Here is a 20695-nt window from a genome sequence, read left to right on the forward strand (position 1 = left end):
CCTGCTGCCCGTTGGCAGGCTGGCCAGAGCCTCGGGTGTTCTCTGTGCTCTTGCTTTAGATCAGGGAACTACTGGCAGCGCCAGAGAGAGAGGGGGAAGCTGGGGGCCAGGAGATGCCCCACTCTGAGGAGGCCTCTTAAAATCCAGTCAAGCCACTTTTTCCACCCAGCCCTCCCTATTCCAAGTTTCCTGTTCTTTTGCAAATTGAAAGTATTTTATAACCTTGTTCAAAGTATTGTTGCCTAGCAACTTGCATGACTCACTTGAGCGTCTCTCCCTAGGCTCTGGAAGCCAAGGCTTGTCTTTGGCAGGGGCTGGGTTTGGCTGCTCCTAAATGGACAGACGCTTCTATCACTTTAGTCTTGGCCTAAAAACTGACTCATCCACAGAAGAGACAGAACTCCTTGTCAGCATAATAACAGTTTTGAAAGACCTGCATTCTTTAAACAGTCTCACAGAAAAGTGTCCAGACCATAACTGTGACAAAAATAGACCCGGGCTCATGAGAGTCTAGCAGCCAGCCTAATGGAGAGTTTAGTGGACCATTTGCTCTGAATTCTCTGCCCACAGAGGAGCAAGAATATATTAGACCTTAGAGGCATCCCTGGGACAGAAGAAGGGCTCCGGCTTAGCCCTAGCTTTCCTCCTCTGTTGTTCATGGTACCCACAGTCTGCCTTCTTCGTTCTCAGTTGATGTGCTATTTATTTACAATAAAATCACAACTCCCACTGTGTTTGCATGCTAATGGCCACCGACATTTTTAAAAAGTAATTTTCAACTGTACAAATGATCCCTCCATGAATAATTTCCTCTTGTTGAAAAATTATGGATAAGGCTCAGGTCTTCTTCAGCCCCCATTCCTCTCTGGCTCCTTGCATTTTCAGTTTGGGGTTTATCTTCATAGACCTTTTTCATTCCATTCTCACTTCACTACAGTCAACATTTATGACATGCCTGTTGCCTGCCAGACCAGGGAAATAAAGGCTAAAAAAGTAGCCCTCACCCTCAGAAAGCCTAATGTCTTAGAAATGAGAGAGAGAAATTCTCAAGTAACAATAATAAGGGTTGAGTATATAATAAGGTTGAGTAATAATAAGGGTATAACAGATGGTAAGGAAAGCCACAGAAAGGAGGTGACTTTAGTATCAGTATGTTGTTCTTGACTTTGGCAGAGATGAAGTGAGATGGAAGGGCATTCTAGTAACAGGAAATAGTCTGGGCTAAGATATGGACATGGGACACTGGGCACTTTGAGTTCCAGGTCAGATCTGGCTGAAATGTATGATTTGGGGTAGATGTGTTTGGATATAAGAATTTCAGTAATATTACAGCTGTCTGTATTAGATGAGTGTATTTAAATGGCAGCCCACTCCAGTATACTTGCCTGGAAAATCCCATGGATGGAGGAGCCTGGTGGATTGCAGTCCGTGGGGTCGCAGAGAGTCAGGCACGACTGAGCAACTTCACTCACTCACTCATTTTCCTTAATAAATGTTTTTATTTGTGAGATTTCTGTTTCCAGAGCCAGAGAATGTCCTTGGAGCAGCCTGGGCTGGAGCAGGTCTGGCTTGTCCAGTGCCATTTGTCCAGGACACCACAGCTTCCCTTTTTTAAGCATTTGCATGCATTTGTGAAGTCTTCGCAAATGCAGATGCACCGAAGCAGGAAGAGTGGAGAAGGTGGCAGTGCTAGTTGGGGTGGTCCTTCCTCAGTGCCTCCAGATTCTTGCCCACATGGGGGATGGTCATACAATTTATTTTCTAACCCGGGACACTGTTGAAAGTGTTCTTTTTATTAAGACCAGGACAGCAGGTGTCAACTTCAATTATCCTGAAAAAACCTAGATGTATGTTCCCCTTTGCCTTGTGGCAGTTTGGGCTCCCAAGTTTGCCAGATCTGTAGATTTTTCAAGAAGAACCAAAAATTTGATTTTCTATGTGAACGCCCCTCATTTTAAATAGCTTCTGTTTTTTAGAAAAACACTGTCTGGGCTAAACTAGCAATCCTAGTTTATATACTCAGCTTTAGGATATATAACTAAAATTATGGACATTTGAATTTTTATAAAAGATTCCCCACTCTACCCTGAAAGTGCTGTGTATGTTTTATTAGTTAGCTATTACTGTGTAACAGATTTCCCTAAGACTCCATCTATCATTGCTCACCAGTCTGTGGGGCAACTAGGCAGTTCATTTGGTCTTGCTGGACTCAATGCATGCATTTATGGTAAGCAGCCTCATGGGTAGTTAGCTCTGTTGGTCTTGCCTGGGCTGTCTCACGTGTTTGGGATTTGGTTGGCTACTGGTTGGTCTAGGATGGCCTAAGATGGAACAGCTGGGCTTCCCTCAACATGGGCTCTCATCTGGCTCAGGCTTGTTTACATAGTGGTGGCAGGCAGAAAGGGCAGATTCAAACCATGCCTCTTGAGCATGGAACTCACACACCATCACTCCGGCCACATTCTGCATGGGCCAAAGCAGGTCAGAAGGCCATCCCTGATCCAAGACCTGGGCACCTGGGCTCCAGCCCTGATGGGAAGAACTGCCAGGCTACCTTGGAAAGGGCATGAGTATAGGGAGGGGGTAAAGAATTGAGGATGTTGTTGCAATCCATCTACCACAATTACTATTCTCATGTTTAAAAAGTACATGCTTTAATAATAGGACAGATAAACCTATTTTCTTTTCCCCCAGATAAACGAATCCAGCTATACATGAAGAGCCTGCTTTGTCTGCCAAGCCCTCCAAGATGCATGCCTCCCGTGCCAGGAGGCCTTGCTGTCGTTCAGCAAGAGCTGGAGTCGCTAGGCTCGCAATACGCAAACATCGTGAATCTCAACAAACAAGTGTATGGACCATTTTATGCAAATATACTCCGAAAGCTGCTGTTTGGTGAGGAAGCCACAGGGAAGGCAGAAGCTTCTTCATCTACTAACTAAAGAGGAAATGACACTGGAAAAGAGATTGGAAGCCCAGCACTTAGGTACCCAGTCTGTTTCCACCAGCGGCATTACAGATGGGGCACATTCTCGATCCTGTGTGAAGCACAGTGTTAGCCCGAAGTTGTGTAACCCAGTAACATCAGCATTGCAGAGACATGCACATCACAATGCCCCCACATGTGCACCATTTTCGAGTCCTAAAGAGACTTTTTAACGAACAGAAAGCTATTTGTATTTAATTTTATTACCTATATAATACTTGTAAATGTTTTCTTAAGCATTTATATCTGGCTTATTCATTCAACCCTTAAGGAGTTGTATTTCCTCACCTGTTACTATCAGATCTAATGATTTTTTTTTTTAAACTTTGGTACAGCTTCTTAAAGGGTTGAAAGTTGTGATCATAACCAAGTGGACTGATGTTCTAAACAAATGATGTGAAGTAAGGATAATTGTATTTGAAATGTACAAATTAAATTTTACTCATATGTAATAGAAACTTACATAGTCCTCAAATTCTACAAATATACCTAATCACATTTGGTGATACCGATGGTCAGTATTTGTTTAGAATTTAAATGTATTAAATACATTTTTATGCTATGTACAAATTTTAGATAAAACCTCCCGTGATGATTTAATGGAAATAGAAACAAACCCCTTCTAAAATCTCATTCTAGAGGGTGGATTCTTCTTGCAACTTATGCTGCTCTCTGAGAGAAACACTTTTTGCACACATCTCTTTGTGAATGTCCTTGCATTTCTCAGGCCATTGCTAAGGTTTATATAAGATTTTAATATTTTTACATAAGGCAAGAGTGGTTTGAATTGGTAACTTGAATTTACTTGTAAGAAAAAGTTGATAAAATGGGACCCCCCATTCTCAGTGAAATTCACATCTGAAAAAGAAACAGATGTACTTTGGATTATTTTTCTTCTTTAAGCATATAATGTGCTAGCAAATGCCTTCTCTGTGGATTTAATTCTTACCCCACCGTGACCAAGAAGCTCTTCTCAGTACCATTATCATTTGCCATTCTTGTGCATTAAACTTTGCCACGCTGGCACTGCTTGTCAGGATCCTAGAGAAATCTGCTTGTCTTTGAATTACATGCTTCTGAAGTGTTGAGGGAAACACTGCTGGATAATGCTTTATTTGCATAAAATGCATTTTTGATGGTTTGATTTTCTGAGGACTCCTTGAACTTTAGCGGTCTGGTGGAGAAGAGCAAGTAGGAAGAAAAAGATTAATCCTTCTTTCTTCTTTACCTCCTCTTCCTCACCATGACCTCTACCATTATGGTGCTACCTAGTGATTTGATGAAGACCTGGGAAATTGTTGTGTGGATAACTTATCTCTGATCCTTACATTTTGGAGGGATCTGCCAAATTGAGGAAATGTTGAACATCAGCTTTTTTCTCCCAATGACCAATACATAAATCACCATTTTGTCCATTTGAGCAGCTATGTAGAAGTGGAATTTACTGAAGAGCACATCATTGGTCTTACCCATTTTTTCCCTCCTCCTGTATGTCCATTCTGCCTGTTTCCTGTGCTTAGAAATCATAAGGTGCTGTAGATTTTTATTTGCATTTTCTCTTAAGTTGAAATTGTTTTCAACTGTTCACTTTGGGGCCTGGACAGCACAGAGGGTCTGAAAGGTAGCGTGTAGTGTGATTTTTTGTCACTTTCCCGGTGAACTGTATATATAACTAGAAGACCAGGTGGTATACTTTTTTACTATCAGATTGGAATCTGGCTGGTATTCTTATATACTTGATTATACCATAGTTGCCAGCAGGAAAACAGTGTGCAAACATTTTTTTTTTTTTGGATGCATTTTAAAATGAAGGGCATTCTGCTTTTTTTTTTTAAAGTGGCAAAGTAAATCTCAATGTCCCATCTGGATTTAAGCAAGTACATTTATTAGGATTTTAAAATCCTGTCCCTTAGCATGTTGTTTATTTGGTTTTTACTTAAATGTTTACTTCTACTTTTGAGAATTTTCTTAACATGGTCTTGTTTTGTAATGTCAATTTTCCTAAACACCATACACACATTTTCATTCTTCTGCTAAAACATGTATTGTGCACACTAGTTACATTGTAAAACATTAAAAGTTATTTCAAGATAGATGGTGTCTCTGTTTTCTAAACCACCTTTGGGTAGCTTGGGGCTGGAATATTGCACACTCTTTATTACAGTGGTTCTAGAAGGAATCTTCTACTTAATGTCAAAGCCTCACAGACATCAATCGTGTTCATTCATTCATTTAGTGAACAAATAGCTATTGAGCATCTACTATGTGTCAAGAAGTATTCTAGGTATTTAATACACAGATGACTAGATAGACACTGTCCTGAGAAGTTTGTAACTTAGTAAGAAGGACAAAATTGTGAACAATAGCAATAAAGTGTAATTCGGGCTATGCTTTTAAAACAAGTACACATAGTACAGAAAGTGAAGAACTAAAGAACCGCTTGATGAAAATTAAACAAGAGAGTGAAAAAGTTGGCTTAAAACACAATATTAAAAAAACTAGGATCATGGCATCCGGTCCCATCACTTCATGGAAAATAGATGGGGAAACAATGGAAACGGTGACAGACTTTATTTTGGGGGGCTCCAAAATCACTGCAGATGGTGACTGCAGCCATGAAATTAAAAGATGCTTACTCCTTGGAAGAAAAGCGATGACCAACCTAGACAGCATATTACAAAGCAGAGACATTACTTTGCCAACAAAGGTCCATCTAGTCAAAGCTGTGGGTTTTCCAGTAGTCATGTATGGATGTGAGAATTGGACTATAAAAGAAGCTGAGTGCTGAAGAATTGATGCTTTTGAACTGGGATGTTGGAGAAGACTCTTGAGAGTCCCTTGGACTGCAAGATCAAACCAGTCAATCCTAAGGGAAATCAGTCCCGAATATTCATTGGAAGGATTGATGCTGAAGCTGAAACTCCAATACTTTGGCCACCTGATGTGAAGAACTGACTCCTTAGAAAAGAGCCTGATGCTGGGCAAGATTGAAGGCAGGAGGAGAAGTGGACAATAGAGGATGAGATGGCTGGATGGCATCACTGACTCGATGGACATGAGTTTGAGCAAGCTCTGGGAGTTGGTGATGGACAGGGAAGCCTGGCGTGCTGCAGTCCATGGGGTTGCAAAGAGTCGGATATGACTGAGCGACTGAACTGAACTGACACATAGTATTAGAGGAAAAATCACTGGACTCTTTCACGGATCACCCTTGAGCTAAAACATGAATGACAGGCAGGAACTTGCCAAGAGACCAGGAAAGGGAAAGGCGCAAGAGGCCAAGTGCACAGGAGGCACAGTCATGTGGAGAAATGGTGAGCCCAGGGAACAGCCTCCAAAAGAGGGGAAGTGACGGGAGGAAAAGCAAGCAAGGGAAAAGCCTTCTGGGATGTCATGCTCATATGTGTGGGGTTTGTTCTGAAAGAGGTAAAGAATCAGGGAATCCTTTGAAAGTTGCAAACAATTATGTTTGGGAAAGAGTGCCCTGGCAAAGCACATTTGCCATTGGTGCTAGAATATTATGTGCTGTGTACGTATGTGTACATGCCCTCAAACCTGAACACGTGGCACAAGCAGCAGAAATGGACTCTAGCTAACAGGCAGAAAGAGAGTTTATTGGAGAGATTTACATACTTCACAGAATCTATTTTGTTTGGGGAATTAAGCTTGGCAAATGGGTAGGAACCGAGGCAATGCAAGTGCAGGGCCTCAGCCAAGCGGGATTCAGAGATTGATTTCTCAACTGTCCTTGCTGCTTTGCCTCATTTGCTCAAGATTTAAAGTCCTAGATATCAACATTCAGTGGGACGAATCTCTGTCAAGGGCAATGCTCTTAATTTGCATGGGATGGAATGAAATAGTGGCTGACACTTAGACTCCCATGTTCCTACCAATCACCCAACTAGTGATTTCTTTCAAATAGGAAAGGTGTCCGGAGGAGCAGAAAGAGAAAAACAAATCCACTATCCTTTACATTTATGAGGTCTTTTGAACTTGACTGGGAGAAATGTGTGAGGAGACCCCTCCCCCCATCCAGTATTGCCTCTAAGAATGACACTGTAAGATGATTCCAGGAAGGGCATAGTCAGTGAAATCAGCCTTTACTGTGTGCGTTGATGAACTGCTGAACACATAGCTCTCAAGTCACCATGGCCTCAGCATAGCCTTATTTCTCAAATTATAGTTCCAAGTTTAGGGAATGTTGGTGGATGTATCAAGGGCCTTAATCCAGCTACTCAGAAATCCAACTTCCATTCATCTTATAACTCAGCAGTCCTCAAAACCTTCAGCATCTCCTGAATCACTCAGAAGACGGGAAATAAATGGATTGCCCACTTCTATTCATGGTGCATTGGCCAGAACTCAAAATCATCTGGCTCCAAGTGCAAGCAAGTCAGGAAAATGTGCTCAGGAGAAAAGAGGTGGACATGGGTATTGGGTATTGGTAAGCATTAGCAGTTTCTACCTCAGATCCTGCCAGTTTCCTTGAATAAGCTCTATGAATCCTCTTTTCTATGAAAGTAAGTTTAAAGTCATATGTCTCCTCTGATCTTTTAGTATTAGCTCCCCAGAACACCGAGTTGAGAGGATTCTGAAGCCAAATCCAGGATAAGCAGTAAAGAATTCTATGGCTGATTGGCCAAGTATGCCATGAGTGTGGGGCCTGCCACATTTTGTGCAACGTATATTTTTTCACTTGAATCCTCCTTAAAACTAAAATTCAATCTGTTCTTCCTCTGGGGATGTTAAGTACCAACAGCTCCCACTCGTTAGTCAGTAAAAGTGGCACAGGACCAAGAGTCAGGGGACTTGAGTTTGAATTCACTTATTTTTCATAGCTATTATGACCTCAAGTCAGCCTTCTAGTCTCGCCCTGAACATCAATTTCCTACCCTACCTGCCTGCCTCACAGAGCCCTAGCGAGAGTCAAATGAGATGTATTTGAAATTGTCTACAAACTTAAGCATAATGTGGCCAGGATACATTACAAAAGCTAATTTATTAGTCCTAAATCTCTTTCAAGCTTCAAGAGGTTTTAGTATTGTGAGATGTGGTGATCAAGTACTTAAGTACATAAGACCAAAAATTGTCAGCTCTCATCACAACCATGGTTCATTAAGCCCAATATTGTCATTGGCAGAGAAACTCAAGGGTATGTAGAGACTGCAGTTATTGTCCTTGATGTCGACTTCAAAGGATAGTGACACAACCCAACATGTTCCAATTTCGTTTAGTAAATCAGGTATGACTTTATCCTCCATGATTTAATCTAACCTTTTAGAAAGTACATTTGTACCAGCACCTGTGCCCTCTTGTTCTCTACTTTTCAAGTGAAACTTTATCTTTTCATGTCTAAGCTTGGTATGTTAGCCTTGTTCAGCTTTCAAAGGAAAGGAAAAACCTAGGGATTTATCGCAAGGCTTGAAGAAGAAGAAAGGAAACCTGGGAATCTGCCAGCAGTTGCACCTGCAGGCATGATAGAGAAGTTGAATATAATTTTTTTTCTTTCAGAATTTAGCAAAATAATTACTAACCACATGGACTAAGAATTTTATATAAATGGTCTCATGTAACTGCACAACCCGCTACAAGGCAGGTTCTATCATTATTTCCATTTGTGCAAAAAGAGACACAGAGAGGTTAAGTCACAGAGCTGATAATCAACTTGAACCCAAAGAGTCTAACCCTGGAACGTGTTAAACTACTCGCTATATTGGTTGCCTTAGGTCATCCAGTCAAAGGTATGTTTCACTGTTGTAATGCTACCAAATGCTGTTTACTTCTCTGCCTCTGTTTCCTGTTGCCCTTCCCTTTTGGTCTTCATTGAAAACCTCCCAGGAGAGAGAAAATGATTGGGTCCATTTGCCACTAGTCACTATGGATATCCTTCCCCGACTCTCTTGCCTTCGGTTGGGGGGGGGGGGTGGTGGGTCTCATAAGGAGCTCCATGCCCCGTCCCTGCCCCCTGCCTTAGGTGGCTGTCTTTAGCTGGTTGCTGGGCCTGTCAGTTTTGACAGGATGATGAGGTAACATGACACAAAGCAAGGCTTTTCAGAGAAAGACCTATGGGCCTGGCAGGCAACTAGAGGTTTTGGACCATCCAGTCTTGCTCAAAATGCAAAATGTTCTCTGATTACAGTAGAGACTTCTGTCCCGGCTTTTTCTTACCTTGCTGGCTGTGAAACAATAGACTTCCAGGATCTCCTTTGTTCTTGCCTTTTCAGATTGAAGAACCCTTATTCCTTCTCCAACATTGTTCTGGGCTTTCACTAGTTCTGCTGTAAATGTATTCAAATATAGAAATCAGGATTTTTTTTTTTCCCCAGTCTGAATGCACCAAGGTTTTCAAAGAGAGAGGGTCATCTTTTTCTTTTGTTTTCTAGTATCTTCAAGTTGAAGCCTCTCAAAATAAGTTCTAATTTCTTTAACATGGCATAAATGACAATTTCTGGTGTTATCTATAGACATGTCCCCCAACAAGCCCTGTGGGAGAACTACACTGAGCCGCCACACGTATTGATGGGATTATGTACTCTACAGCCCCCATGTTTTGCTCAGGCTGTCTTTCTCTGCTTGATGTCTTCTACTGACCCATTCAGCTGGTGTCACAAAACAGTGGTTTAAAACATGGGCTCTGGGGTCAGGTAAGTGCGGATTTAAATTCCAACCATGCTTGGCAAATTTCTCAAACCGCCTTAGTCTCCTCACTTGGCAAAATGGGGAGTATCATACTTCTCCCCCTTGATTATGAAATCAGAGAATGTACAAAAAGTGGTTATTCCAATGCCTGGCAAAGAGTAAACAGTCAATAGAAACACTCCCTAACATTCCAGGGCTCAGCTCTGACACCTCTGCTCTCCCCTTTCCCTTGCTCTTCTTTAACTGATACTCATGGTTCTCCTCCCATTGGTCACTTTCCCATCTGGGGACCACAACACTTCATACCTAGGTGATGGGATAGTATTCCAAGATGTCAACCATTTTTCTGCGATTTCCTTTCCCTAATTGCCCAGCCCTCTATTCAAACCACCAAGTCTTTTTTGTACCGATATTTCAGGAAAAGGACAGGAGAAAGCAGAAACCAGGAGACTGTTTCTGGTTTTTGAATTAAAAACTCCAACCCGTTAGGGCAGCAGTCCCCAAACATTTTGGCACGAGGGACCAGTTTTGTGGAAAACAATTTTTCCATGGACTGGGGTGGGGGTGGTTTCAGGATGTTTCAAGTGCATTACATTTATTGTGCATTTTGTTTCTATTGTTATTACATCATCTATACCTCAGATCATCAGGCATTAGATCCTGGAGGTTGGGAACCCTTGCCTTAGGGGATCAGAAAGACAATGGATCTGACCAGAGGATGCAAATACCCCTACCTCACGGACCAGACAGGTGTAAACAGGGTGGATACCACTTAGTGTCAGCCAATTGCTCCCACGTAGGACTCTGGGACCACTGCTACCAGATCTTCCTCCAGAGACACTTTAAAAAAATCAGAATTTTAAAAAGTATGACATGAAAAATTGAACTTATCACTCAACGCATGTTTTTTTCCCCCAAATCATTTATTCAACACAACTTTACTTAGGAACAAACAATGAGTTAGAACCTGAAAAGAGGAACACAAACAAGACAGTCCCTGTTCCAGGTGTTCCCTGTCAGAAGGAGAGGTAAACACATAAACAGGCTATGGGATCGAGTGATAAATCTTATGTTACATTACGTTACAGAGTGATTCTCAACTGTGATCACTGGGCCAGCAGCATCAGCATCATCACCTGGGAGCCTATTAGAAATGCAGATTTGCAGGCCCCAGCCCAAACCTACCAAATCAGAAAACTATGCTTATTTTAACAAAAAACAAAACGACGACAACAAAAAATTAGACTAGCCCAGTGCTAGGGTTGCATGCATGCATGTCGCTTTAGTTGTCTTCGACTCTTTGCAACCCTATGAACCATAGCCTGCCAGGCTCCTCTGTCCATGGGATTCTCCAGGCAAGAATACTAGAGTGGGGTGCTGTGCCCTCCTTCAGGGGATGTCCCTGACCCAGGGATTGAACCAGTGTCTCCCGCATTGGCAGGCTAGCTCTTTACCACTATCGCCACAAGGGTTAAACATTCAGAATGGCAAATGAATATTTATAAATTTTTGTAATTTACTATGGCAAAATATACTAAAATTTACCATTTCAAGTGCACAGTTCAGTGGTCTTATGTACACTCACACTGTTGTGAAACTATGATCATTATCCATTTCCAGAATTTTGCATCTTCCTGAACTAAAACTTTGTACATACTAAACAATTGTTGATTCTCTTTTGCCTTTACCCCCTCCAATGGGATTTTTTTTCCCTATTGATTCATGTAAGTTCATTTTAAATGAGGGATATCAATCCTTTCTCACCTGCCAACTTGTGTGTCTTGAAACCTATTCATGGAGATTTTTAACTGTCTCTTCAGAAAATTTTAAATTTTTCACGGAATCCTAAAACTATGGGTAGAATTTTATGATTCAATCTATGAATATTTTCCTTTATGATTTCTGTGTTGCCATGCTTGAAGGCAGTCACCATTCATTTTCATGAATTTGTTCACTTTATATTTCCTTGTAAGGTTGTTAACATTTAAATATCCAATCCCTATAGAATTTACATATTAAAAAAATATATACTTTTTCCTCTCAAAACAGCTAATCAGCAGCTCCAGCATCATTTTTTGGAAAAGCATCTTTCCAACTGACTTAAAATGTCACTTTTCATATTAAATTTCTGCTGACATTTACTCCTGGATCTTCTGCCTAGTTCTTTCAGAATGTAACTATCTTTATTGCTGTCCTGTTATGCTCTACTCTCTGCTGCTAAGTCACTTCAGTTGTGTCCGACTCTGTGCGACCCTATAGATGGCAGCCCATCAGGCTCCCCCTTCCCTGGGATTCTCCAGGCAAGAACACTGGAGTGGGTTGCCATTTCCTTCTCCAATGCATGAAAGTGAAAAGTGAAAGTGAAGTCGCTAAGTCCTGTCTGACTCTTAGCGACCCCATGGACTGCAGCCTACCAGGCTCCTCCATCCATGGGATTTTCCAGGCAAGAGTACTGGAGTGTGGTGCCATTGCCTTCTCTCTAGGTAAAGTTAATTCCTCCTCATTTTGTGGTCGTTTTAATGGCTGTATAGTAGTCCACCACACACGTACCTTAAGTTTTTAAACCAATCCCCTCCTACCACGTATTTGGTATATTTCCTACTTTTCCATAGTATACGTGTAGTTTGGGACTAAATTAAATGATTCCTATGCTTCTGTGGCTCAAGTCGTGCAAATTCTCCTTTTACCCTTTTCTGTGAAATATTTTTAAAACAATATGCTTTTTGGCCTCAATTATGGGATAACTGCGGAGAAGGCAATGGCACCCCACTCCAGTACTCTTGCCTGGAAAATCCCATGGACGGAGGAGCCTGGTGGGCTGCAGTCCATGGGGTCGCTGAGAGTTGGACACGACTCAGTGACTTCACTTTCCTTTTTCACTTTCATGCACTGGAGAAGGAAATGGCAACCCACTCCAATGTTCCTGCCTGGAGAATCCCAGGGACGGCGGAGCCTGGTGAGCTGCCCTCTCTGGGGTCGCACAGAGTCGGACACGACTGAAGCGACTTAGCAGCAGCAGCATGGGATAACTGGGGCTCTCCAGGAAGTGAAGTGTAAAAAAAAAAAAAAAAAAATTCGCCTGTCAATGCAAGAGAAGCAAGGGACACAGGTTCCACCTCTGGGTCGGGAAGATCCCCTGGGGGAGGGAAATGGCAACCTACTCTAGTATTTTGGGGGCTTCCCTGGTGGCTCAAACTGTAAAGAATCTGCCTGTAACGCAGGAGACCGGGGTTCCATTCCTGAGTCGGGAAGATCCTCTGGATTCCATGGACAGAAGAGCCTTGCGGGCTACGGTCCATAGGGTCACAAAGAGTCGACACGACTGAGCAACTAACAGTTTCTAGTATTCTTGCTAGGATAATCCCATAGCAAAGGAGTCTGGCGGGCTACAGTCCACGGGGTCCTAAAGAGTCGGACTGACTGAGATCGCAGGAACCGACAACCCTGCCTGGCTTTCAGATTACCCACGCGAGACTTCCGAAGGACACCAGAGGGCGCAGTTTCCTGGCGCCACCTCAGCCACATCCGGGTTCAACCGCAGGTTCCGACCGACAGCAGGCGGAACCTTTCTTCCTCCTTTAAGTTGTGCGGCGAACCCTTTAAGCCACCACGCACTGCTCTCCACAGGTACAGTGGATATCTTGACGCAGGGGAGGCACACGTGAGTATTCTGCTTACTGTCTGGTTCCTTGTGAGTAGCATGGACCTGCTTGCCGAAGAGTTTGGGAACCTGACCCCGGAGCAGCTGGCTGCGCCGATCCCAACTGTAGAGGTGAGTGCAGGGCAGATGGTGAGCGGAAGAGGCCGTGATGCGTCCCCGAGAGGCGTTGCCCCGAGAGTCCTGCTGTGGAGGGGGGCGGGCCGCGTCTTTTGCGCATGCTCAGGACTCAGCGCTGGCTCGGGGCTCGGCGAGTTCACTCCCTAGCGGACCGCTGGACCCACGTGCAATGGTTGAGCTGGGGGAGCTGGCAGGCGCCACGCTGGCCTAGCAGCCCCGCCCACGGCTCCGGCGTTGCACCCATTCTAGTGTGCGTGTGTTGTCAGGGGAGGACTGACTCTCACCCACCTTGGGGGACGTATTGCTTGCTTTCTTATAAAGGATGCTGAGGTCCAGGGAGCTTAGCGCTGGCTGTGGTGGTAAAACCAAATCGTCTGAATCCCAGGCTAGTAATTTCTCCTTTTCGCCGGGAACTCAAGTTGGGATTGCAAGAGTATTTTAAGTGCCCAGAAAATTTACTCCAAATTTTAAGTGTTTTCTCGGGGAGTACCCTGTAGCTTTCATCAGCTTCTCAGAAGTTAAGGATAACTATCCTACTCTGCGGAGAAGGCAGTGGCACTCCGTTCCAGTACTCCTGCCTGGAAAATCCCATGGATGGAGGAGCCTGGTAGGCTGCAGTCCATGGGGTCGCTAAGAGTCGGACATGACTGAGCGACTTCACTTTGACTTTTCACTTTCATGCATTGGAGAAGGAAATGGCAACCCACTCCAGTGTTCTTGCCTGGAGAATCTCAGGAACGGGGGAGCCTGATGGGCTGCCGTCTGTGGGGTCGCACAGAGTCGGACACGACTGAAGGGACTTAGCAGCATCCTACTCTGAGCTGCCTGATGAAGTTCAGCTGTTGATATAATTTTATTTTGTGGAAAGACATATAACTTCTCTGGGGCTCAAAATTTTAGTTTGCATCGGTTGGGGCCATAGAGAAATAGTCAAGGGAGAGATTGACGTAGCGGGAACAAGACACTTGAAACCTGGAGGCAAGGCCATCTGATATTTTTGAGAAATAAAAATAAATCCAGTAGTATTGGAGTGTGGAAAAGTAGAGGAGAGATTAAAGGTGACAGATAAGGGTCCTGGTTATGAAAGGTTTTGTTAGACATTTGTAGGAGGCCTGGGATGCTGTTGACAGGTTTAAGCAGGATGACTGACAAGATCAATGAATCAATTTCTTTATAATCATTCTGCAGATTACATTCTGACGAATTACAGTCAGTGTTAGATTCTGTGAGTGCCTTTGTACATGGTGATTTTCTTTAGGCAATACTGGATTTTTAAGTTTTTTTGTTTGTTTATTTTATATTGGAGTATAGTTGGTTTGAATTTTTAACTCTTGAACTGCTATTTAAGAGCCAGCATTTACTGAGCACTTATTATGTGCCAGCTGTGTTCAAACCTAGTGAGCATTATGTTATTTAATCCTCCGAAGCAAGTAATATTTTTGCCCCATTTTGCCAATGAAAATTTTAAAGACCCAGAGATGTTAAGTAAGTAACCCAGTGTCAGAAGGCCATTAAGTGACTGTTGGGGATTTTGGATTTCAGCAGTCAGACTCCAGAGCTCCTGACCTTAGCTGCTGACTGAACTGCTTTTCCAGAGAGCTGCAGGATTTCTGTTTCTTCTCTGAATCTGCACAGCAATGAAGGGACCAGAAACGTATTTTCAGTCTTCTGATTTAGAAATAAAAGTTCCTCTTTCTGACCCTCTGCATCCAGTCCACCATCCCATCTTAAGGGCCCCGACTACAAAATGTACTCAGTTCTGGCATTCCCCCTGTTCTCCAAGCCAGCCACTGTCATCTGTTACTTCCTTGGCTTCTTACTCGTCCCATTATTCTCTACTCTGTCACCAGGGCCATCAGTTTAAACATGCAGATATATTCATATTGCTCCATTGGTTAAAATTCTTCAGTCTGCCCATTGCTCTCAGGGCAAAAAAAAAAAAATCTAATCTTTACCATATTGGTAAGGCTTTTCTCAATCTGGCTACCACTTACTTCTCTAGCTTGTTTCTTCCCACCTGCCCCCTCTCCACTCCAGCTCCTCAAGCTCTTTCTACTCTCCTCATGTAGTCCATTTTGGTCTGTCTTTCATTGTTTGTAGATTTACATCCAGTAAAATGCAGAAGTACTTAGTTAGTGTTCATTTACATTAGTTTTTACAGTTATGTATACCCAAGTAACTACCACCCCATACAGGATATGGAACATTTTCATCGTTGCAGAAAGTGCCCTTTTCAGTTTAAGCCCTACACCACCATTTGATTTCTGTCATCATAGATTAGTTTTGCTAGAGTCATTTCTTGTGTGTGTGTGTGTGTGTGTGTGTGTGTGTGTGTGTGTGTGTTGATGTTTGGTAGAAACCAGTAAAATTCTGTAAAAGCAGTTATCCTTCAATTAAAAAAATTTTTGTTTTCTTTAAAGATGACTTTTTTAAAGAGCAGTTTTAGGTTCAGAGCAAAATTGAGAGGAAGGTATAGAGATTTTCTATTTACCCCTGCCCCCACTTATCATTTCTTAAAAAATGTTTTTCCGTTTTCCAGATTGTCTGCCTCCCTCTCTGGCCACTCCTCGATCTCTCTTGCTCAGTGTGCTTTCTGCTGCTCCAAGTGTTGGAGTGTTTTTGATCTCAGCTTCATGGAGCTCCTCTCCACCTACACTCCGTAGATGGTCTTATCTGTTTCATGACTTCCACTCCTGTCCGTCTGCTGACTTCCCCTGACTTAGATCTCCAGGCCACTCTTCCCAAGTTCCAGACTCATTTGTTGTCTATTTGGCATCTCCACCTGCATGTCTAATGGATATCTCAAATTTAACATACCCCCAGCCAAACTCCTGGTCGCCCCTTCAGACTAAAGGGGCTGCCTCAGCAGCATCCCTGCCTCCTCATCTCCAGAAATGGCAGCACTAAGGTGTCAGTCTCCGTTTGTCTTTCTCAGATTCCTGCATCTCATATACTATCAAGTCCTGTTGACTCTAACTTCACATCGTGTTTTCCTAGGCAACAGTTTCTCACTACCTGTATTGTTATCAGCCTAGAGTATTGCAGGAAACTCCTAAATGATCCCTCTGCTTCTAACCTTGTCTTTTCTCACCCCAGCAGCTGGAGTGATCAGTTAAAATGGACCACATCACCTTGTCACTCTTGCTCAAAACCTTCCAGCACTTCTCTGTTGCCCAAAGTCAAAAAAATTTTACAGTTTCTCACAAGGTCTTACATGATCCTTGGGCTCTTACTCAGAAACTGTGTTTTCTTACTTTAGACTCAGTTCTAACCATTTGTCAGATTTCCCATGAACAGATTAGATACCACTCATGAAGAGTTATATCATGATAGGCTGTTTACAACCTCAGGAAGGTGTGAAGAGCAGGCCTAAGAGCTGAACGTGGCAGTTAGTTCATAGCTGTTTAAATAGGTGAACACCGGGTAAATAGGTGAACACCGGGTAAATAGGTGAACACCGGGTGATATCTTTCTTCAGCCTGGGCTCTGACCAGGTGCTAGTTGAGAGAAAATAGGAGGGAGAAAGAACTCCCTTTGGGTTTAAACCAAACTCTCTGAAACTTACTGATACTTTCCCTTTCTCAAACTGGCAAACCCTGCTTACTCAGGAAGAGTCATGAGAATAAAATAAAGATGAAAAGTGCTTGAGTCATCAAATTGGGATTAAAGTATATTCTGTTTAAGAAATCTCTGGTTTATATATGCTTGTGTGTATGCATATGTTTGTATGCATGTACATGTACAGTACATATATGATTTCCATAAAAAGGTTACAATGTAAAAATTGTTCTTTCTGTTTCCACTTACTTTCTTTTGCTTACTGCGATAAAGTAAGTCACTTTTGTTACATTAAAATAACCTCATGAAAATATTGTGATCACTGACACAGAGTTCTGATACTTTTATTGTTCTGATTCACAGGAAAAATGGCGGCTGCTTCCAGCATTTTTAAAGGTAATTAATATCTAATAACAGTTATTTTTCCAATCAAGAGTCAAGAAATAAGCCTTTTTTAAAATTAAATTTTTATCACCAACATTTTTTGACTTTGTACAACTGTGCACTTTTCTAAGTTTTAGAAATATGAGAAATTATAAGGCAGTAACCCTGTCCATAAAGTACTAGGTAGGGGATTGTAATCTAATTTTAGAGGTAGGAAGTAGTTTACATTGTCACTTGGCATAGGAATAATACAAACCAAAGTGTACAAACCAAAGTGCTGCTGGCAGAAGATTGATGCCACAGGTGGTCAGAAAGGGCCTCCTAAAGGAGGTGAGACATAAACCACATCCTCAGAGGAGGGGAGGACTTCCCAGTTGGCTCAGTGGCCTGGCAGAGTGCAGTCCATGGGATTGCAAAAGAGTCAGATACAACTTAGCAAACTAAACAACAACAACAAGAGGAAAGGAATTTACCTAAGCCGAAAGGTAGGATGTGGGGAGCATGGCTTAATAAAAGACCTCAAGAGGAGGATCCATGGGGTCTGTTGAAAACAGAGTCCAGTCTGCTTGGCTGGAGTGGATGAGTGGTTCAGACAAAGGAAGTACAGATTATAAGGTTCCTGTTATCATTGAATTTCAGTTTTAAAGTGCTTATGCTAAATAGTAGCAGGTTCCACAATGAGAGACCACTTGACACCCAGTAGGATGGCTATAGTGAAGAAAGAAAGACAATAACAAATGTTGGTGGGGATGTGGAGCAATTGGAACCCTCACAGTCTACTGATGGAGATATAGCCGCTTTGGGAAACAGCCTGGCAGTTCATCAGATGGTTAAACATATAGTTACTGTATGATGCTGCAATTCTACTCCTAGGTATTTACTCAAGAGAAACAAAAACGTATGTCCATGCAAAAACTTGTACACAGATGTTCATAGCAGCATTATTTATAATAGCCAAAAATAGAAACAACTCGAATACCAAATGATGGATGGCTAAATGAAATATGATATATCCATACAATGCAATGTTTTTGGCAATAGAAAGTGCCAATACATGCTACAATGTGGATGCTCTTGGAAGCATTATGCTCAGTGAAAGAAAAGAGGGTTGAAAAATGAGTCAGGTTTTTTCCATCTTAGTTCTGTATTATTGGCAGAAGGGAGCATGCTGGCAGATGAGGCTGGGAATTGTCAAGGGCAGATTTCTGACCAGTTTTTACGGTCCATGGGCTGCTGAAGAGTCTGGAAAGCATGTCTGTGAGAAATAGTGGAAGAGCCTCTTCAGCCTGGAAGAGAGGACGTAAAAGAGATGTGATAACTAAATGGACTGTGGTGGAGAAGACATTTTCTCCAGAAAAGACATTAAGCCCATGGGGGGGAAACTGCAGGATGTTAGACTAGAGATCATTATCAGAGTGAATTTTTCCCCCAACAATCAGGACTATTTCAAAATGGGATAACTGCTTAGTAAGCCAGTGAGATCCCTCAAAAGAGGTGTAATTAAAGCAGAGGCCCTGTGATGCTTTCTGTTGAGTGTATTCTAGAAGTGTTGAACTAATTATGTTTGAACATTAATGTAAAAAGTTGAACACGTTACAGTCCTTTTAAATCCTAAGACTTTGGAATCTGTGTTTAGCCTTTCAGGGTTTTTCATAGCAGCACACAGCACTGTCTGTGTAGCTGTACTGACTTTTGAGATGAAAGGCAGTCACTGGAGCTGATCTGTTTGTTGGTCCCTGGGATTCACCTTGCTTTCAATTTTAAATGCATTTATTTTTGGTTTCCTTAATAGAGATCCTTATTTTTCCCCCTCATTCTTCTAAAAGTGATATGAAAGACCAGATATGGGGAAATCATAAAATCACTTACATAGGAGCAAGAAAAAAAGAAAATAGGCATTGTTTGAGGGTTGGAGACATGATGCTTGATTGCTATATTTTTTTCTTGGATTTTCTTTCTTGCCTAATTTGTTAGCTCATGGGGAGTCATTAGGTATATATCTTGAATTCCAAACGTCAAGTTGTTTTTCAGGGAGGAAAGTTTGAGAGTGTTCTAGTAAGATGGAGGAGAAATGGAATGAGGACGTGAAAATAGAAAGTTTTGCCAAGTAAAATGTATGGATTTTTTGTGGTCACTTTGGTCTTGGGGAAAATTTATAGATCAGGTTAAGCCCTTTGTGTAATCTGCTATTTTGTTGCTAACCTGCTTTTATTTTTTATCCATTTAGGTGAAAGGCCTTGTGAAACAGCATATAGATTCATTTAACTATTTCATTAATGTAGAGGTAAGCATCAAATCTTGGGAAAGGATATGATTACAAATGAACTGGAAGCCAGAGTCTTTCCTCATGTTACTCTTTCCATTGCAGATAAAGAAAATAATGAAAGCCAATGAAAAGGTTACAAGTGATGCTGACCCCATGTGGTACTTAAAGTAAGGAACCAACTACTCTTAGTTTGCTATTTTGATCATGTTTAACATTTTTGTGTGTCTATCTGACTTTTTTTAACAGTGATTGTAGTTGCTATCAAAATTCTTTTAATATAATTCTCCTTTTTTGTTTTGAATAGGAAGATAATTATCAAATATTCAATTTTTAATTGGTAAGCTAATGATAACAAGTAGTTATGAGTGAAAAGTTACTGAAACTTAGGTTTAAGCCTTTTTTAAAAACAATTTTATAGACTTAAAGAATTACAAAAATAAGACAGAGTTCCAATGTTACCCTTCACCCAGTTTATGCTGATGTTAACATCTTATGTAGGCATAGCACAATTAGCCACACTGGGAAATCAGCACTGATACAGTACTGTCAACTAATCTCAGGTTTCCGGCAAATGTCATTTACCTGGACTGGGATTCAATCCAGGACCTGCATTAGGTCCAGGTGGCATAGGTCTCCTTCGTCTTCTCCAACCTGTGCCAGTTGCTCAAGTTCTCTTAGTCGTGGTCTTGCACGTGACCTTGACATGTTTTTGACCTTGACACTTTTGAAGAATTCTGGTCAGTTGTTCTGTGAAAGGTCCTCACAGTTTGAGTGTGTGCGTTCGCTCATGGCTACATTGGTTTATGCCTTTTTGGCCTCAGAAGTGATGCTTTGTGTTGCTCTTACTGCACCATATCAGGTGGTAATAGCTGTCAATCTGTTTTATTATTGGTGATTTTAACTTTGTTTATTTGGTTAAGGTGGTACCTTCCAGGTTTCTCCACAGTAAAGTTACTATCTTTCCTTTAGTAATCCATCACAGTCTTACAGGGTGATCCTTTGAGACTATGCAAGTGTCTTATTTGTCATACTATTTTACCCACTACTTTAGCATGCATTGGTGGTTTTTACCTTTAAAAGTGATTAC

At 41.9% G+C, this 20695-nt stretch overlaps 2 protein-coding genes and 1 long non-coding RNA gene across 5 annotated transcripts in view; 2 read left to right on the top strand and 1 right to left on the bottom strand.

Moving 5' to 3' along the window:
* TCP11L2 (t-complex 11 like 2) overlaps positions 1-5076 on the top strand; it is a 41796-nt gene extending 36720 nt beyond the window's left edge. The window contains exon 10 of the mRNA XM_004006693.5: positions 2695-5076. Within this exon, the coding sequence (XP_004006742.1) occupies positions 2695-2939 (245 nt within the window). The 3' untranslated portion in view covers positions 2940-5076. The remainder of the gene's footprint in view (positions 1-2694) is intronic.
* On the bottom strand, positions 1480-13469 carry LOC114114024 (uncharacterized). The gene is made up of 3 exons (XR_003588866.3): positions 13301-13469; positions 10357-10462; positions 1480-9261 (listed from the first exon to the last, which is right to left on the bottom strand). It is a non-coding gene; the product is annotated as an uncharacterized LOC114114024 (long non-coding RNA).
* The window catches only part of POLR3B (RNA polymerase III subunit B), a 115771-nt gene continuing 108299 nt past the window's right edge, over positions 13224-20695 (top strand). For all 3 annotated transcript variants that reach the window (XM_004006694.5, XM_042247168.2, XM_042247167.2), the window contains exons 1-4: positions 13224-13394; positions 17322-17354; positions 19570-19626; positions 19711-19775. In XM_004006694.5, the coding sequence (XP_004006743.1) occupies positions 13323-13394; positions 17322-17354; positions 19570-19626; positions 19711-19775 (227 nt within the window). In that variant the 5' untranslated portion in view covers positions 13224-13322. The remainder of the gene's footprint in view (positions 13395-17321; positions 17355-19569; positions 19627-19710; positions 19776-20695) is intronic.

This window comes from Ovis aries, chromosome 3, assembly GCF_016772045.2.
Source record: "Ovis aries strain OAR_USU_Benz2616 breed Rambouillet chromosome 3, ARS-UI_Ramb_v3.0, whole genome shotgun sequence".
NCBI classification, from domain to species: Eukaryota; Metazoa; Chordata; class Mammalia; order Artiodactyla; family Bovidae; genus Ovis; species Ovis aries.